This window comes from Camelus dromedarius, chromosome 1 (genome assembly GCF_036321535.1).
Source record: "Camelus dromedarius isolate mCamDro1 chromosome 1, mCamDro1.pat, whole genome shotgun sequence".
NCBI lineage: Eukaryota > Metazoa > Chordata > Mammalia > Artiodactyla > Camelidae > Camelus > Camelus dromedarius.
This window is the reverse complement of record NC_087436.1, coordinates 13054599-13070582: the sequence shown is the minus strand read 5'-3', so window position 1 is coordinate 13070582 and position 15984 is coordinate 13054599. Positions and strand designations below refer to the sequence as shown.

At 39.0% G+C, this 15984-nt stretch overlaps 1 protein-coding gene across 1 annotated transcript in view; it reads right to left on the bottom strand.

Annotated features, from left to right (window-relative positions):
- The window catches only part of DCHS2 (dachsous cadherin-related 2), a 226263-nt gene that overhangs the window by 74475 nt on the left and 135804 nt on the right, over positions 1-15984 (bottom strand). The window contains exons 4-8 of the mRNA XM_031464355.2: positions 11687-11923; positions 9658-10674; positions 6094-6281; positions 4693-4792; positions 947-1104 (exon numbers count right to left, since the gene is read on the bottom strand). Of these exons, the coding sequence (XP_031320215.2) occupies positions 947-1104; positions 4693-4792; positions 6094-6281; positions 9658-10674; positions 11687-11923 (1700 nt within the window). The remainder of the gene's footprint in view (positions 1-946; positions 1105-4692; positions 4793-6093; positions 6282-9657; positions 10675-11686; positions 11924-15984) is intronic.

The window sequence follows — 15984 nt, the reverse complement described above, 5'->3', positions numbered from 1 at the left end:
TATACCATGTGAGTCCAACACATCCCCGAAGATTGAAAATTGCATGCTATCTAGGAGATAAGAAAGCACAATGCTTCCCACTTCCCCATTTGCTATCATTTTCATGATGATAGTTTGGTGAGGCCAGGCTGTAGTTTGGCTGAACTGTAGCCTTGTGATTCTTCAGTGAGAATGTGGGATGGCTAGTCCTCCTAACCAGTCTAAATCCTAGAGCCCCGTGTGTCCTTAATGATGACATCTTTTTACATTTAAGTGTCATGTGTCTTTGCTTATCTGAAACCAAAGATTTGAGGTATTATGAGAAAAATGTCCCCTAAGCCACATATTCTCAATCAATAAGGAATATAATTTACAAACAGAACTCTTGGGGACATATATTCTTGATTAGTACACCTACCTATATTGGTATTACTGACTATCATGTGGTTGAACATAAAAAATCTTCCTATAATCAGTCATCTTGCTTTTGATGTAATTTTTTCCTGCTATGAAGACTTTCCACACTTGTTTACTCATTATGATTAAAGTAAAGCCTTAAAATATGAATTTCAACTGACTTTTCTAATTTTAAAAATAATTACGAAATCGATGCGATTTATCATTGGCCATTTGTTTACATTCGAGTTTCTCCTGCAAATTTACCAGGTCCTTGCAATTAGGAAAAAGTAACAGAAAAGACACTTTTGGTTCTTCATAAACAAAGCAATATGAATGCCCACAGAGTGATGAAGGTGAAGATCTTGTTAGGAAGAGAAAAAATCATGTAAATCTAATCATTTCTCAAGTGATAATAAAATCACTTAATATCATGCACACATACATCTGCAATGCTCTCTAAAGAGAGTTCTCATATATTTAATGCATCTTCACTTTATACACTTGTATATAAAACTTAAAAGAACCTCTTCAAAGTATCTTTTCACACTGTGCGTGATGTTGGTATTACCTGAATATTAATAACTGCCTGTCCTTGAAGAGAAGGTACTCCCTGGTCACTGGCAACAACCGTCATCCTGTAGGAAGGTCTGTACTCATGTGAAAGTATCGTAGCTGTTCTGATTTCACCACTGTTGGCATCAATCTTGAAGTGATCAGAACTATCTTCTATACACATACACACACACACACACACACAAAATTAAGAGACTGGAGTTAACTGACAATGCAGAATGCAGAGATTTAATTAATCCAAATATATCTGTGACCATTTGGAAGATTTATTTGCCTGAAGCTCTACGAGAGTATGAACATAAAAATGATACTAACAATATAGACCAGAAACACAACAGATTAAAAAATTATTATGGAAATTTTCAAACATATGAAAAAGTAGACAGGATGCTATAATAAACTCTCATGTGCCCATCATCTGGCTTCAACTCATGACATTTTATTCCCCATCACATATTTCCCATCACCGTCTTTTTTTTCTAAAATTTTTACTGAAGTGTAACTGACTCACAAGGTTAGTTTCTGGTGTACAGCAAATAAATTCAGTTATGCATATACGTCCATATCTATTTTTTTCTTTTCAGATTCACCATCTTCTTTTGAAGCAAATCTCAGAAACTATATCATTCCTTCCGTATATTTTTCAACATCATCTTGAAAAGATAAGGCACATTTTCATATAATCACGGTACCATATTAGACTTTCAAAAATTAGCAATGATTCCTATCATCCGACATCTAGTTATTTTTAAAATTTTCAACTGTCTCGTAAATATTTTTTTCATTAGCTCAACTTAGGTTCAACATAAACACCATATTCGCATATCTCTTCCATCTTTGTGTTCCTGCCATCTATCTCTTTATTTTGTTCTTGCAATTCATTGGCTGAAGGAACTGGATCGTGTATCCCGAAGTTTCCCAGGGTCTAGATTTGGTTGCTCCTTGTCTCCAATGTGTAGCTTAATATGTTCTTCTGGCTTCTGTGTTTTCCTTAAACAGGGAGGTAGATCTAGAGAATTAATTAGATTCAGGTTCAATTTGGAGGGAAGACAACGTCACAAGTGCTTTTGTGTTTTCCTCCAGAAGCACGTCTGATTGTCTCATTGTGTGATGTCAGTCCTTGCTGGCGTCTAAGTCCGCTCAAGACTCATTAAGCGTTGCAAAGTATAATATTCTGAGATGATGACCACTTCTTCATTCATTAGCTGGAATATACTAGTAAAGCGAAATCTCCTCTTTTGTACTTATTGATAACCCATTGGAACAGTTCATTATAGGAAAAGTCAGGATAAACATTTACAGTAAACTCATTAACAGTCTTCAAAATAATGGATTGGTTTACTGACATCCTTCAGTACTCCAACTATGATAAGTAAAGGTTTGTTCCATTTCTGTTTTAAGAATCATTAAGCATGAATTTAAACATAAGGGTTTCAATCTACTGCCATTATATCCTCACTGATACTCAAACTGTTCCATCTTGGAACATTAGGACCCTCTTAAAGGCGCTTCCCGAGTCTTTCTGCTATGACCTCAGTCATCTTTAGCTGTGTTCTTGTATCTGCTGTGGCAAAATGCTACAGACTCATCTGGGGGAGTTCCTGTCCAAGTCCTAGGGTCAGCCACTTCTCCAAGGACTCCTAGTTCCTTCCAGTGGAACATGGTCTTGGGAGGTCGTATTCTCAATGTGAGAGCTGCTCATTGCTCTGGGTCAGTCACTGTTTCCAGGCCTTTTTCAGCAGACAGAGAATACACACCTGCACACACTGAAATATGTCACAAGTTCATATGGATCTTTCTAATTCAAACTGATTGTCATCCGGTGTTGTTGCAAATCTGTTAACAATAACAGATTTGCATTCTTTGATAAAATCTGAACACTTCAACAATCCAAAAAACCTATACAATGTCTGGGCTAGTGGCTCTCTTTGATTCTTTATTCAACCACTGATGAGCGATTATCATGCAACAGATACTTTACCAGTTACAGGGGATAGAAAAACAAATAAAAGAGAACTCCTGCCCTTCAGAAAGTCAGAGTATAGAGCAGAAATCATGTAACATCTTCTAGTTGTGATGTCAATGCTTTGATCCATTTACTTCATCACCATAAGAGAATGAAAACTTTCATGAATGTTGACATATATATATCGTTATTTCTATTATATTGACTTTTATCTTGTTATCTTATCTTATATTTTGTAGTTGCCTCTATTTTGCAATTGGATGAAGTTAAAGCAAAGGTCTGAATAACATATCACCATACTTTTATATTGCTATGCCCCAAGTATCATTATAGAAGCTAATTTTTATTTTAAAATTCAATATTTCAAACATTTAGAAATATATGATGAACACCTTTGTAAACATTTCCAGCTTGGTTAAATCACAATATTTCTTCAAAATGTTTAAAGAAATGACAGAGTTTACGTACAGCAGAGGACCTGTGTGAACCTCCGAATCCCATTCCCTTCCTTTTCGCCTGTTCTAAAGTGTGGGTGTATTTTTCTAGTCCACATATTCATGAATAATACATAGCATGGTTGTATTTCTTTCTAACGATACTATAGCAAGATTGTAGTTTAATCTATTAGCATGTGTGTGTGTGTATCTGCGGTAGGTTCCTTATCCCTGAACAATCCACTATGTCATCTTCCCAAGCGTGCACGCGATTTGCCTTTTCATTTCTTTCTGCTTTTAGGTCTTTCATTAATACTTTGTGATTTTCTATATAAAGGTCTTAAATATCTTTTATTGAAATTTCCTCCTTATGCTTCTAATCAAGATGATTCTGATTTTGGGGAGAGGCAAAACATAAAATTTGAGGGTCCTTCTTTACGGAAAATAGGACAATATTACAAATACAATTTGCCCATTGCACCCCTCCTCCCATCTAGAGGAACCCAAGCGACGGGAGAGCCTTGAAGCTTAAACTTCATTAGCTTTACCGTAAATCGCCTCCCACCATATGGATTTTCTGTGTTACAGTGAATGAGATTTGTGAAATCCTGCTTAGTTTTTCAGTGCTAGTGATTTTTGTATGTCGACATTGTTCCTAGAAATTGTTTACGTTATTGATTCCAATGGTTTGCCTGTAGCATATTTGGGGTTTTCCATGAAGACAGTTAGATTATCTGTAGGTTAAGGGCAGTGTTGCCGCTTACTTTCCTAAGTTTGTGTCAAACATGACAAAGCATCGAATGTCTTTTAAAAATGGTATAAAAACACAATGTCAACTAAAGCTAATCACTGGAAACCACTTGGGGCCTGGGCATTCTAAAAGATAAACATAAGCCTGTCTCGGCAAAGTTCCCACATACACATACATGGATGCACATCTATGACATCTTCTAGGTATGATTTACTCTGACCTTAAGAATATTTAATCTTCATAAAGATTCACAGATGTTTGGGATTCATAATCATACGTTTCTGGACTTCATACCAATTTTTATTGATTATTCACTTCCTATCAATAAAAGTTGATTTGCATTTTAGATTATTGAGAATTATTCATTTAAGTTGGATGGTTGGTTGGCTGGTTTCTATTTAGGACACAGGATTTTGTATTAAGCTTAAAAATTCTTTTTTTTTTAAGGTGATTCTAGAAAATAACAAATGTATTTTGTCTGCAATTTGGTGGTATTTTCAATGTTAACTATTTTCCCAGAAGGAGACATGGTTGGTAGACAAGAGAGGAGATACTAAAGTTCTTAATCCTTTATGGATGATAACTTTTACCTGAAGATATTGAATACATAACTTCTGCATTGCTTCCTTCATCAAGATCCTTTGCAAACACAGTTGTAACCAACATATTTACTGGCTGACCTTCCAGAACCTGTCATTAAGACAAACAGCTTACAGATTAGTCAGTGAAATTTTAAAAAGAAATATCAATGAATCTTTAAGTGAAAGAACATATTACTCCTAAGCATTTTTTAAACTGTTTTTAAATCCGCATGTAATTCAAATGTCTACGATATAAATGTTATACAGGTGTAAATCCATGAAAAGAATCCATATTACAAACTTAAGTGTTTTACTCAATTTGAACAAATGATCTGCAGCATTTGAACTATTTTTGAGGGAGAAAAAGACATTGAATTGACCAAAAAATCTTAGATGTTTGATGTATTTTAAGAATTCTAGCATCTTCTCATTTATTACCTTTTCAGGACATTTTTTGAAAGGTCCAAAATATGCTAAAGATAAACATGAAATATACCTTATTAATTAACAGAAACTTTCCTTGAATACTGAAATGCACATGTGGAGTTGAAATCCAAATTTAGAGCCTAATTAAGCCATTATATATCATACATAAAATGGTATAATAAAAATCATAAGGATAATACCATAATGCTCTGCTTTAGTAAAATTTTCTTTAAATATGACTTTGGAAGGTGAGTTTAAAGTTATTAACCTCCTCAGTACCTTTTTTGAGTTGTTCAGTATGAATATATGAGCGCAATTTGAATGTCTAATTTTGGGGACAATAGCTTCCAAACATTTTATTCATATAACCCATTCATTTAAAAAATATGAGTACCCCCAAGATACATTTATTAATTACATACATGAAGTAATATGCTAGTTTATTATGTACTTTATGACATATACAAAAACATAAAAATGAAAAAGATAACATATGCATAATTAGAAGTGTCTGCACGTGCCAGCAAAGATCAAATTTTATGATCTCTGGGTGCACGTCCCTCCACTTTAGAGCTACAGATTGTTCTCCTGTCTTTAACTAACCATCTTAAAGATGTGTTTCAATTGCACACAGGGAGCTCTAGACAAAGAGATGTGTGGAAATTACTGGAAAAACAATCAATGTCTGATAATAAAGTTACCATTATGTTCGTATACAATTTTTGGACAGAACTCTATTATGATAAAACAACTCGAATGTGTGATCCCAGCTAACATTTATAACCATTTCTTTTTTTTTTTTTTAATTGTGGCTTTTCTTGACATGGGACAACATTTTCTAGATTTTCTAGATTTTCTAGAAATGTATTCATGTCCACACCAAGACTGAGTGGATAAATTCATGCTTCTTACCACAAGATGGTGCTCAAAACAAGTGACTAAGAGTATTACAAACTCATTGCTGGGCTACTTCGCCCCACATACCTTAATGTGTAATTCCTTCCCAGGGAGGCACTGTGGGAAATACGGCCTGTTATCATTGATGTCCGTGACTGAGACGTAAACCACCGTGGTGGCGTTTCGCGGTGGGGAGCCGTGGTCTGTCGCTAGGACAGTCGCCTGATGGTGCACCTGCTGCTCGTGATCCAGCGCCACCCAACTGATGAGTTCACCTGAGGAGCACAGAGCAGGAGGAGAGAGGCTGACACTTGTGCTAGCATGGTGGCACTCTGAGCCACATCCAAACCAATCCCCAGAAAGCAGAATCAGACGCAGAGCTCTGAGGAAAAGCACAGCTCCCTAGACCACATACCTTAGTCATCTAGCTCTACTGTTGAAAGAGTTTTCTGAAGTTTCTCCTGCCACCTTCCATTTGGCCTTCTTTGTATTTCAAATGATCTACCGTCAACCATTCAACTAAAGAATGAATTCCTTTATGATTGGATTACCGCATTCTGTTGATTCTTATCGTGCAGCTGGCTTTATTCCTTTGATAACTATGTCAGTTTAAAAAGCTAAAGCTCTAATCTGTTCTTAGAAACAATGATCAGTACATATATGTAAACTAAAAAAAGTTGCAGTATATTGTTTATATGCATTTACATGCAATATAATGTGTATGTGCAGTCAAACTGTAATCATTCTGCCTAATGAAAAGGAAAAAGGAAAATCAATCAATCAATCAAGAATGCATTCATGACAACAAATGATAAAAATACACCGTGGGAATTTAGTAATAATTTAGAAGATTTCAAATGACAGCACATCTCTCTTCATACTACCATACAGAATAATGGAAAGACTGAGGAGACCTCAGCTCAGACATCACTAGTTCTAGGCTTGGGTCCCAGTCTCTCCACCTCTGACACAGAAGGGCCTTTCTGAGCCTGCTTTCTAGGGCTATTGGGAACTAATTCAGTCATCAACTTAAAATTATTTTTCCGGGGGAAGGTCTAGCTCAGTGGTAGAGTGCATGCCTAGCAGGCACAAGGTCCTGGGCTTAATCCCCAGTACCTCCATTAAAAATAAATAAATAAATAAACCTCATGACCTCCCTCTTCCCCTCCCCCAAAAAACCCCAAAACAAACAAAAAGGAGTATTTTGTAAGCTGTGAATTATTACGAACGAGGAAGTTGTTATCATTACTTTAAAATAATGGCAAAATATCTTCATGAAAATCAAATACCTTCCTTAGGTAACAGTGTGTCTTTTTTTTGTATAGACTTATTCATTGTTATCTCACAGAATACATGTGTATGGATGATAGTGGCTTCCCAAAGAACTCCTCGTGCTTTACAAGGCATATTTTCCATACTCTTGCTCAGAGCTGTCCACTGGGGAACTTCCGTCATGTTTCATCCACAGAGACTCAGGCATAAAATCATAACTGCCTCTGCCTGTGGCCAAGGGCCTCTCCGGTGCCCCTCTCCTGCTGCAGAGCTCCACCAAGCATTAATTTCCTCACCATTTATGAAAATATCTATTTGTGAGAAAGTACACATAAAGCAACTACTACCTCACATGGCCATTTCTAAGATTCTTTGTCTTCTTCATCCAAATGAAAGGACAATGTATAAAACAAAACAGTAACTGACATCAGGAACGGAAATGAAAATTCCTGTTTGGATAAGTTGCTGAATTGGTGACATTTTAGTGCAGTGTTTACTCTAGCAACTATATTTATAAGGTGTTTACTGAAGAGGGGAGGGTATAGCTCAGTGATAGAGAGCATGCTTAGCATGCACGAGGTCCTGGGCTCAATTCCCAGTACTTCTGCTAAAAAAAAAATTTAAACAAATTTTTAAAAATTAAAAAAAAAAAGAATGTGTATTTAGCATGCATGAGGTCCTGGGTTCAATCCCCAGTACCTCCATTAAAAAATAAATACATAAACCTAATTATCTACCCATCCAAAAAAATAAAGTGTTTACTATAAATGTGATTCTAACAAAAATTACAAAGTCAATCACTGCATTTTTAAATTTCCAAAAGGTAATTCTCCTCAGAAAGCCCTAAGTTCTGAATGGCAAACAGATTTTTATTTGATGAACCAACTCCGACTGACTGGAGGCCAATGTTGTTAAAGATCGGAAGGCTCAGCCTGGGGCTGGGCATGGGGGTGCCAGGCAGGGCTCTGTGGAAGCAGGGGTTCTGGTCACGGTAAGGACCGCTCAGAGCCCCGGATGTGGAGGACAGACACGGGCGGAGGATGCCCTCAACCCCTGTGCCGCCACCCTGCCCCTAGTCTTGGTGAATAGGAACAGTTTAGGAGTATGCAGCCTTTCAAGCCCCTTCATACACTTCCAGTCCTCATCCCCCAGAGCAGGATGTCAGGCAGGGCAGGAATTCTCTTCTTTAGAATTTAGGAAGCCGCGCCCTGAAGGGAAGCTACTTGCTGAAAACCATACAATTCTAGGGATGGACACCGGGTCTTCTGAGTCTGGGCACTGGACTACTTGTGGGACAGAGAAGATCGTGGGGGAACCAACTGTATACTTTATCTCAAAAAACAAATTCCCGCGTGAAACAGAAGACCTAGAAAACTACTTAGTGCAGGGCGGTAAAGAGCCAGCCGAGCCATCCTGGGCAGCCAAGCAGTTTGTGCCCTGCAGGGTGTCCGAGCTCAGGAACCAGTGGAAGCTGAGCTCCAGTTTGCAAGAATCTAGGCCGGTCTTGTGCCCTGGTGTGAGGCTCCATCTGCTGGAGGAAGGGGCGCGTTTCCTAATTCACAAAACAGGCACTCTGAAGCTAAGCAGAACTGAATTCAAACTCTATTCCAAGGTAGAGCAAGGGACAACACTTACAAGGTCTACAGCATGAATGGTGCCTCCTGGGATTGTACAAAGTGGTGACCATTTCTCGCTTCTTTCTAGCTCCCTGACCTTGGGCATGTTACTTGACCTTTCTAGGTCTCAGCTTCTCCAGCCATATGGTTGCAGTGTAAACATAATTCACTTGTGCGCAGTTGCAGGAACTCAGTAAAGTCCTTGCAAATTTATACAACATCAATTTTAAAATACAAGAACATTTGTATTTTTAATTTCATAATTAAGACTTGAAAAAACCTCAGTGTAAATATTAACCCTTTCCCCATGGTTTCTTCATCAAAATGAGAATGGGAAAATACACAAAAAGAGTGATTTTGTAATCTTAACTAAGGGATTATTCCCTAGTTTTGCATCCATGACATCTATATTTTAAAAAATATTATTTGAAAAATTTTAAAGACATCTACAAATGAAAAAGAATGGTTGAGGGGAAATTAGACTTTACTTGAAGATTTCTTCAGTTCGGTTCTGACTGTACCCCTAATTCAAAACCAGAACCATATATACGGACAGTATGTGGGTTTGAGGCAAGAGAAGTATGAATCACTATGGGGAAAATTCTATTCAATTTTGACTTCACTTTAAAATCACAATACTATCATCAAATAAGGTATTAAAACTGTCACTTTAACTATATGTTTGCACTAATGTTACAACCAAAAGATGTGAGTTTTTTCAATTCCAATTTGAAAGAAATAAGCACAAGCTACAAAATGCTACCTGTATTAGGATTCATCTTGAAGAATTTTCCATCAGACAAAAGGAAATATGACAGTTGTCCATTCTTGCCCGCGTCTCTGTCACTTGCTGTAATTTTGCCTATTACCCCTTGGGGAACAGGGCTCTCCTCCACTTTCAAAAACAAGACATCATGCAAGAAGGTAGGGGAATTGTCATTCTCATCCAGGACATGAACAATTACCGAAGTGCTCACATTTTGCGACACTCTGTCCTCCGGGATCCAGGCAAACACTCTAAAACTGTGTGTTTGTGTGGATTCATGGTCGAGGTGCTGCCGCAGGTAGACCCAGCCCGTGTCGGGGCGGACGCCGAACGCGGCCGAGTGCGCGCTGGGCTGGAGCGCGTACCGCGGCCGGGAGCGTGCGCGCCGCGGGCCAAGCGGCCGGGCCTGGATCCGCAGCACTGGGGTCATCAGTGAGAGAGCCTCACTGACTTCCACCTGATAGACCAAATGCTCAAAAGTCAGCGATGGGCTTGGTTCTTGCTTTTCGATGATGACCGTCAGCACCAACAGGGAAGCCCGAGGAGGGAGGCCGAGATCCTGGGCCACGAGGGTCAGCGTGCACTTCCGGGGCCCCCCGGCCCCCAGGCTCTGGTTGAGGTACACCACACCAAGCCCCGAGTCCACGGAAAAGATGCTCGGGGTCTGGCTGGCAACGGCGTAGCGGACCAACCCACTGGGCCCGCTGTCTTTGTCCTCCGCGCGGGCGCGGTACAAGGCTGTGCCGGGCGGGGTGGTCCAGGATATGGTCACCTCGTCGGAGGCTTTGGGAAACACTGGATGGTTGTCATTGACATCGACCACGGTGATGTTGACCTCGGTGCTGCTGCAGGCTGGGGAGTTGCCGAGCTGCGCCTGGACCGTGAGCACAACCACGGGCTGCGTTTCGTGATCCAGAGGCTTCCGGGTTCGAATGGTGCCCAGCCACGGGTGAATGGAGAACTTCCCATCCAGATCACCAGAGGAGATCCTGTAAAAAATTGGCTCTGAGGAATCTGAAAAATAGGAAAACAGAGAAAGGAAAAAGAACAAGAGACAGCAGTCACTCTATGCCAAAAGAATGCACCTCAGTGGAAACACTGAGAACAAAAAGCGTTCATGCGTATTACATCCACAGAGAAGACCATACAATGTCACATCTTCTTCCCGCTCTCCAGCGTCTGTTTCAGATGTACAAGTGGACAAAGGTAATGTCCAATGGACAAGGAGTAAGTCACGGTTTTCACCATCTTCCTTCCTTTTTCTTGCATTAAAAGGGAAAGATGTTAAAAAAAATGTGGATGCCTGTTTTATATTCTATTTTATATATCTGAAGTAGCAAAGTCAAGTTTATGCTGATGTTTCTCTATGATGCCTACCAATAAATGACAAATACCCTCCCCAAAAGTTAAGACAAGGAGGAAGGATGGGTTAGGGTTAGGGTTAGGGAGCAGGACAAGATCTTTGGACAATTAATTCACTTCTAGGAATTTATCTTGTAGGGAAACCTCTATAAGTCATGTAAGGATATTTGCCTGAGTATTATTTGGACCAGCAAAAATGACTGTAAATCATTCAAATTAATAGTAAAAGAAAATGTTCAAATAAAATATATTTTATATCCAAGTTGAAATACTAGGAAACTTTTTTTTTAATGAGACAGAATGATGTTCAGTTACTTGGAAAACTGTCCACCATATACAAAGTAGGCGGGTGGGGGGTGTGTGGCAGGGAAATGGTAGTTATAGAACAACAAAGACAGTAGGACATATTTTCATAAAATATTTTTGGAAGTGTGTTTGTGTGTTTTGGAGAGTGGGTTAAAAGTACGTATTATTTTTGTGATTAGAAAAAGAAAATGCAGGATAGAAATCACGTTGAAAAAGAACAAAGTGCAAGCCACAGATTGAACTGTCTCAGTTCCTGCACGGAGAAAAGGAAAGATTTATTCAAGACTGTACAGCCTGAGGAAATACAGGAAATGTTCCAATAATGGACTTCAAGGCGGCCTGAGAAGTCAGTACTTACTCAAGGACTCCTTTGCTTTCACTGTTCCCACAAGACTGTCTTCGGGCGCATCTTCATAAACTGAGAAAGTATACTTAGGCCTTTCAAACTGAGCAGGCGCCAGTGTCGTCTGAAGAATGTGTATAGTGACTTCGGCATTAGTGACAGAAGTGAGGCCACCACCATCTCGAGCACAGACCAGCAGCAAAAGTGTACTGGATTCCAAATGACTAACAGTTGATGTTAAGTAAATAATCCCTGGGTAGGGGAAAGAGGAGATTAAAATCAGATCACATGCAGTAAATACTGATCAGCAATAGTAACACCTGCTCTGTTGATGCTGCCATGATGGTTAATTCACGTGTCCACTTGAATGGCCCATGGCGTGCCCAAATATTGAGTCAAACGTTATGCTGTATGTTTTTGGATGAGAGTAACATTTCAACAGGAAGACTGAGTCCAACAGACTGGCCTCCCTGTTGTTGGTGGGCCTCATGCAGTCAGTTGAAGGCCTGACCAGAACAAAAGGACTGGCCCTCCCTCAATTAGGGGAGAGTCCTCCTGCCTGACTGCCTTTGATCTGGGACATTGGTTTTTTGTTTTCTTTCTTTTTTCTTTTTTTCCCTGGCTGAACTGAAACACTGGCTCTTCCTGAGTCCTGAGATGGCTAGCCTTCAGCCTGGAATCACACCCTTGATTCTCTGGGTCTCAAGTTGACCCAACTCACCTGTAAATTTTGGAATCTGTTAACCTCCATGATCACATGACTAATTCCTTATAAGAAATCTCTCTGTGTCTATCCGCATATGCCTTCAGGTTTAGATATCTCCTATTGGTTCCATTTCTCTGGAGAACACGTCTACTGTCTACTCAAGGAACTTGAACATCTTTACAAAAGGATGGTCCAAATTCTGTCAAGTAAGCAACATTTCCAAGAGCTTCAACACTAGATGTCTTGGAAGTATATCAAGTCACCAAAAAACATCAACTGTGCTGCCTTGGTTAGAACTTACTCCCGCAGCAGCAGCCCTGGCTGACGGAACTGGGGGGGGTACACCTCATAATCCGAGGTAGCCCGGGCTGGCACAGGGCTGTGGGGTGATCACAATCCGCCCAGGCACGAACCCTAAGTCTACAGATGAAACTAACATTTTATTTTCTGGTGTATTTGACATCTGCCCTGAACAGGGCTGTGTGGGGCAGCTCTCTTGTTCAAAGAACTCCATCCTCTTCATTGGTGTGTTGGACAATTGGCCATAAGTATTAGTGAAATGAAGGATTTCTGCAGCTTTTGGCAAAAACAATGATCAGTTTTCTAGGCATAAAAAGGTAACATCCATTCAATTTATTTATTTTAAGTCAAATCTGCCCTCTTATAACTCCAACTCCTTGTTCTTGTCTCCCTTGGACATTTAGTGAAATCTGTCTTATTTCTCTTTGGCATAACATGTCATCAATAACCAAAGCCAAGTATCTCACTGGACCTGCCCCAGGCACAACATCCCCATTTTCTTCTTATCTGACATTATTTTATGTCATTTCACTTGCAGTTCCTTTCTCCTGAACACGCTCCAAGTTGATCAGGGAACACATAGTTCCAGAGACAATCAGACTGTAACAAAGAAGAGTTTTAACACTCTTTCTTGGAATACTTACAAAATACGAACGTAACCAAACATTATCATACCAGCTTTTAGCGGCCATGTGAGAATTGGTGTCCACACTGGTTTGGTGTTCCACCAAGGCTCTCAATACTCAGCACAATAATTTCTAAGTCAGATCCTTCCCTTCAATAACAGATTAGCTTCTGATCAAGTCTATGCTTGATTAAAAACCACAACTCAGATAATACAAAAGTGTCTGTGTGCAGAAGAAAATGAAAAGTCTCTCTACCCCCAATTATTCCCCACTCCCTGGGTGTATAATCTTCCAGAGCTAACTCAAATTCAATTATTGAGAAATATTCAATTATTGAGAAATATTATTGAGAAATCACTCCTGGTGATTATGACAATGAAAAGATTATCAACTAGACCGCAAGCTGGTCTTCCTGCCTTCAGACTGACTCCTTCTAAACCATTTTTCAGACTTGTATTAGAATTGTCTCCCTAAAATCCAAATCTAGACGTATCAGTGCTTCGCGCAGCTTTTCAGGTGACATCCTCATGCCTCATCATAACAACCAAGCCACTCAACAGTTAGCGCTGTTTCCCACCTCCGTGGCCCCATCTCACCACTCTCTGTACAGGGCCTTCTGCTCTCGACACAGTGGACTATTTCTAACTTCCAGAATAGACCTTGCTTTTTCCATTCGGATGGCTGTCTCTCCTTCCTGGAACAACTTCTTCACCTTCTTTGACTGAATGATTTCTACTCCTATTTGAAAGCACAGCTCAAGTTTCACGTGGTACAGGGGGCCTTCTCTTAGCTTCCACTTTGCTTTAGATACCACTCTCCTGTGATCCCACAGTGGCCTGTTATAAATTTAGCACGTTGTACTTTAACAGTTTTTATCTTTTTAGCATTCATTCACTTACTCATTCATTTACTCGATGGCTTATAAATAAAATCAAAAGACAACATTTTGAAAATACATAAACAACTCAGTATCCATAATAAATATGGCGTTCTGTAAGGAAGGTGAAAGAATACAAAAAAACCCAAAGTCAGGTTCACAGTGGGTAAGGGCAGGTAACCCAGATCATAAAGAATAAGCTGGGAACAAATATGATGGTATTCAAGCTCATTAAAAATAACGGAAATGCAAAATTAAAAACAGCTACCTCTTGTTTTCACCTCCAATGTTTGCTAAAATGTTTAAGTGATAATATGCAGGGTTAATAAAGGATGTACACTGTCCAAAAGGCATGTCGGCAATGTTTATCCAAAAGGAAGTTTTTCACATTCAGGAACCTAGAAATATACCCTGTATATTTCATAATACATGTACATAATGCTCTGTATATACATATATATAATATACATAAAATATATGTACATAGGTGCTCTGTAAATATACATAATATATACACATAAGGGCTCTGAAATAAATGGACAGGCTGTCCTTTGCAACACTGCAAACGACTTCAGTATCCATTTAGAACAGTAGGAAAGGTTCACTATGTAGCACCCAAAATGCAGGAAAGATACATGTTCTCATCTAAAAAGATTTTATATGTTATATTTTACATAAAGTTGTAAAGAATAATCTATAGTATAATCCAGTGTGTTAAAAAAATTAGTAATCCTTAAACATTTAAACAATGGCATATCTCTACTGTGAAAAATTCATGAAGTGCTGCTAAGGGGCAGTGTTAGATTACGGAACAATATGTAAAGTAAAATCATAACCACTAGTGCATACACCTTGTGTGCACACACACACAGAAATAGGCACACTGGAAAATATGGAAGGGTCTGAGCAACTATGGAGAGAGCTCATCTCTGTGGGGTGAGATTAGGGACAGACCACTTTCTACTCCGTTACTGTAGTTCTAATGAGCATATGTGCTATGGACTGAATTGTATCCGCCCAAAATTCGATAGGTTGAAAGGCTAGCCCCCAGCATCGCTGTATCTGGATTAAGAAAGTAATTAGGGTTAAATGAGGTCATAAGGGTGGACCCCTGATCCTACAGGATTAGTGTCCTTGTAAGCGGAGACAACAGAGAGCTCACTCTCTCCCCATCATGTGAGAACACAAGAGTCCTCACCAGGAACTACATCAGCCAGGACCTTGATCTCAGACTCCCAGCTTCCAGAAATGTGAGAAATAAATGCTATTGTTTACAACACCCAGTCTGCAGTATTTTGTTATAGCAGCTCGAGCTAAATAAAGCACGATGTTAACTTTGTAATTAGAAATTATATATATATGTATATATATATATGTATGTATATGTAATGTTAAAGATATTCAGAAAAAGAAGATATGCTTATTACCAAAAAATTATACCACCTCTGTTTAAAACTTGTATACTTGCATACTATGGTGAGGATCTAGACTGGACATTAAAATATGTATTTTAAAATAATTGCACAAAAGTCTTCTCCAAAAACAGAATTCTTATTTATTATGTAAAAGTCTTCAAGGATGCGTAACAATGGAAATGTCAGAAGAAGCAAATGAAGATATTTAGGAGAAGCTGGATTCAGTTAAATGAATCCCTGAAGTTGAGGTAAACGTGCTCTGTAGAAATTATCTACAAGTGATTCCCAGATGCAAACAAAAATAATGTTACCAACGCTCAAATTACTAGCAAAATGGACCCAACAACATATGGCGTATTGTGAAGTCTAATAAAATTAGTATCTGTACT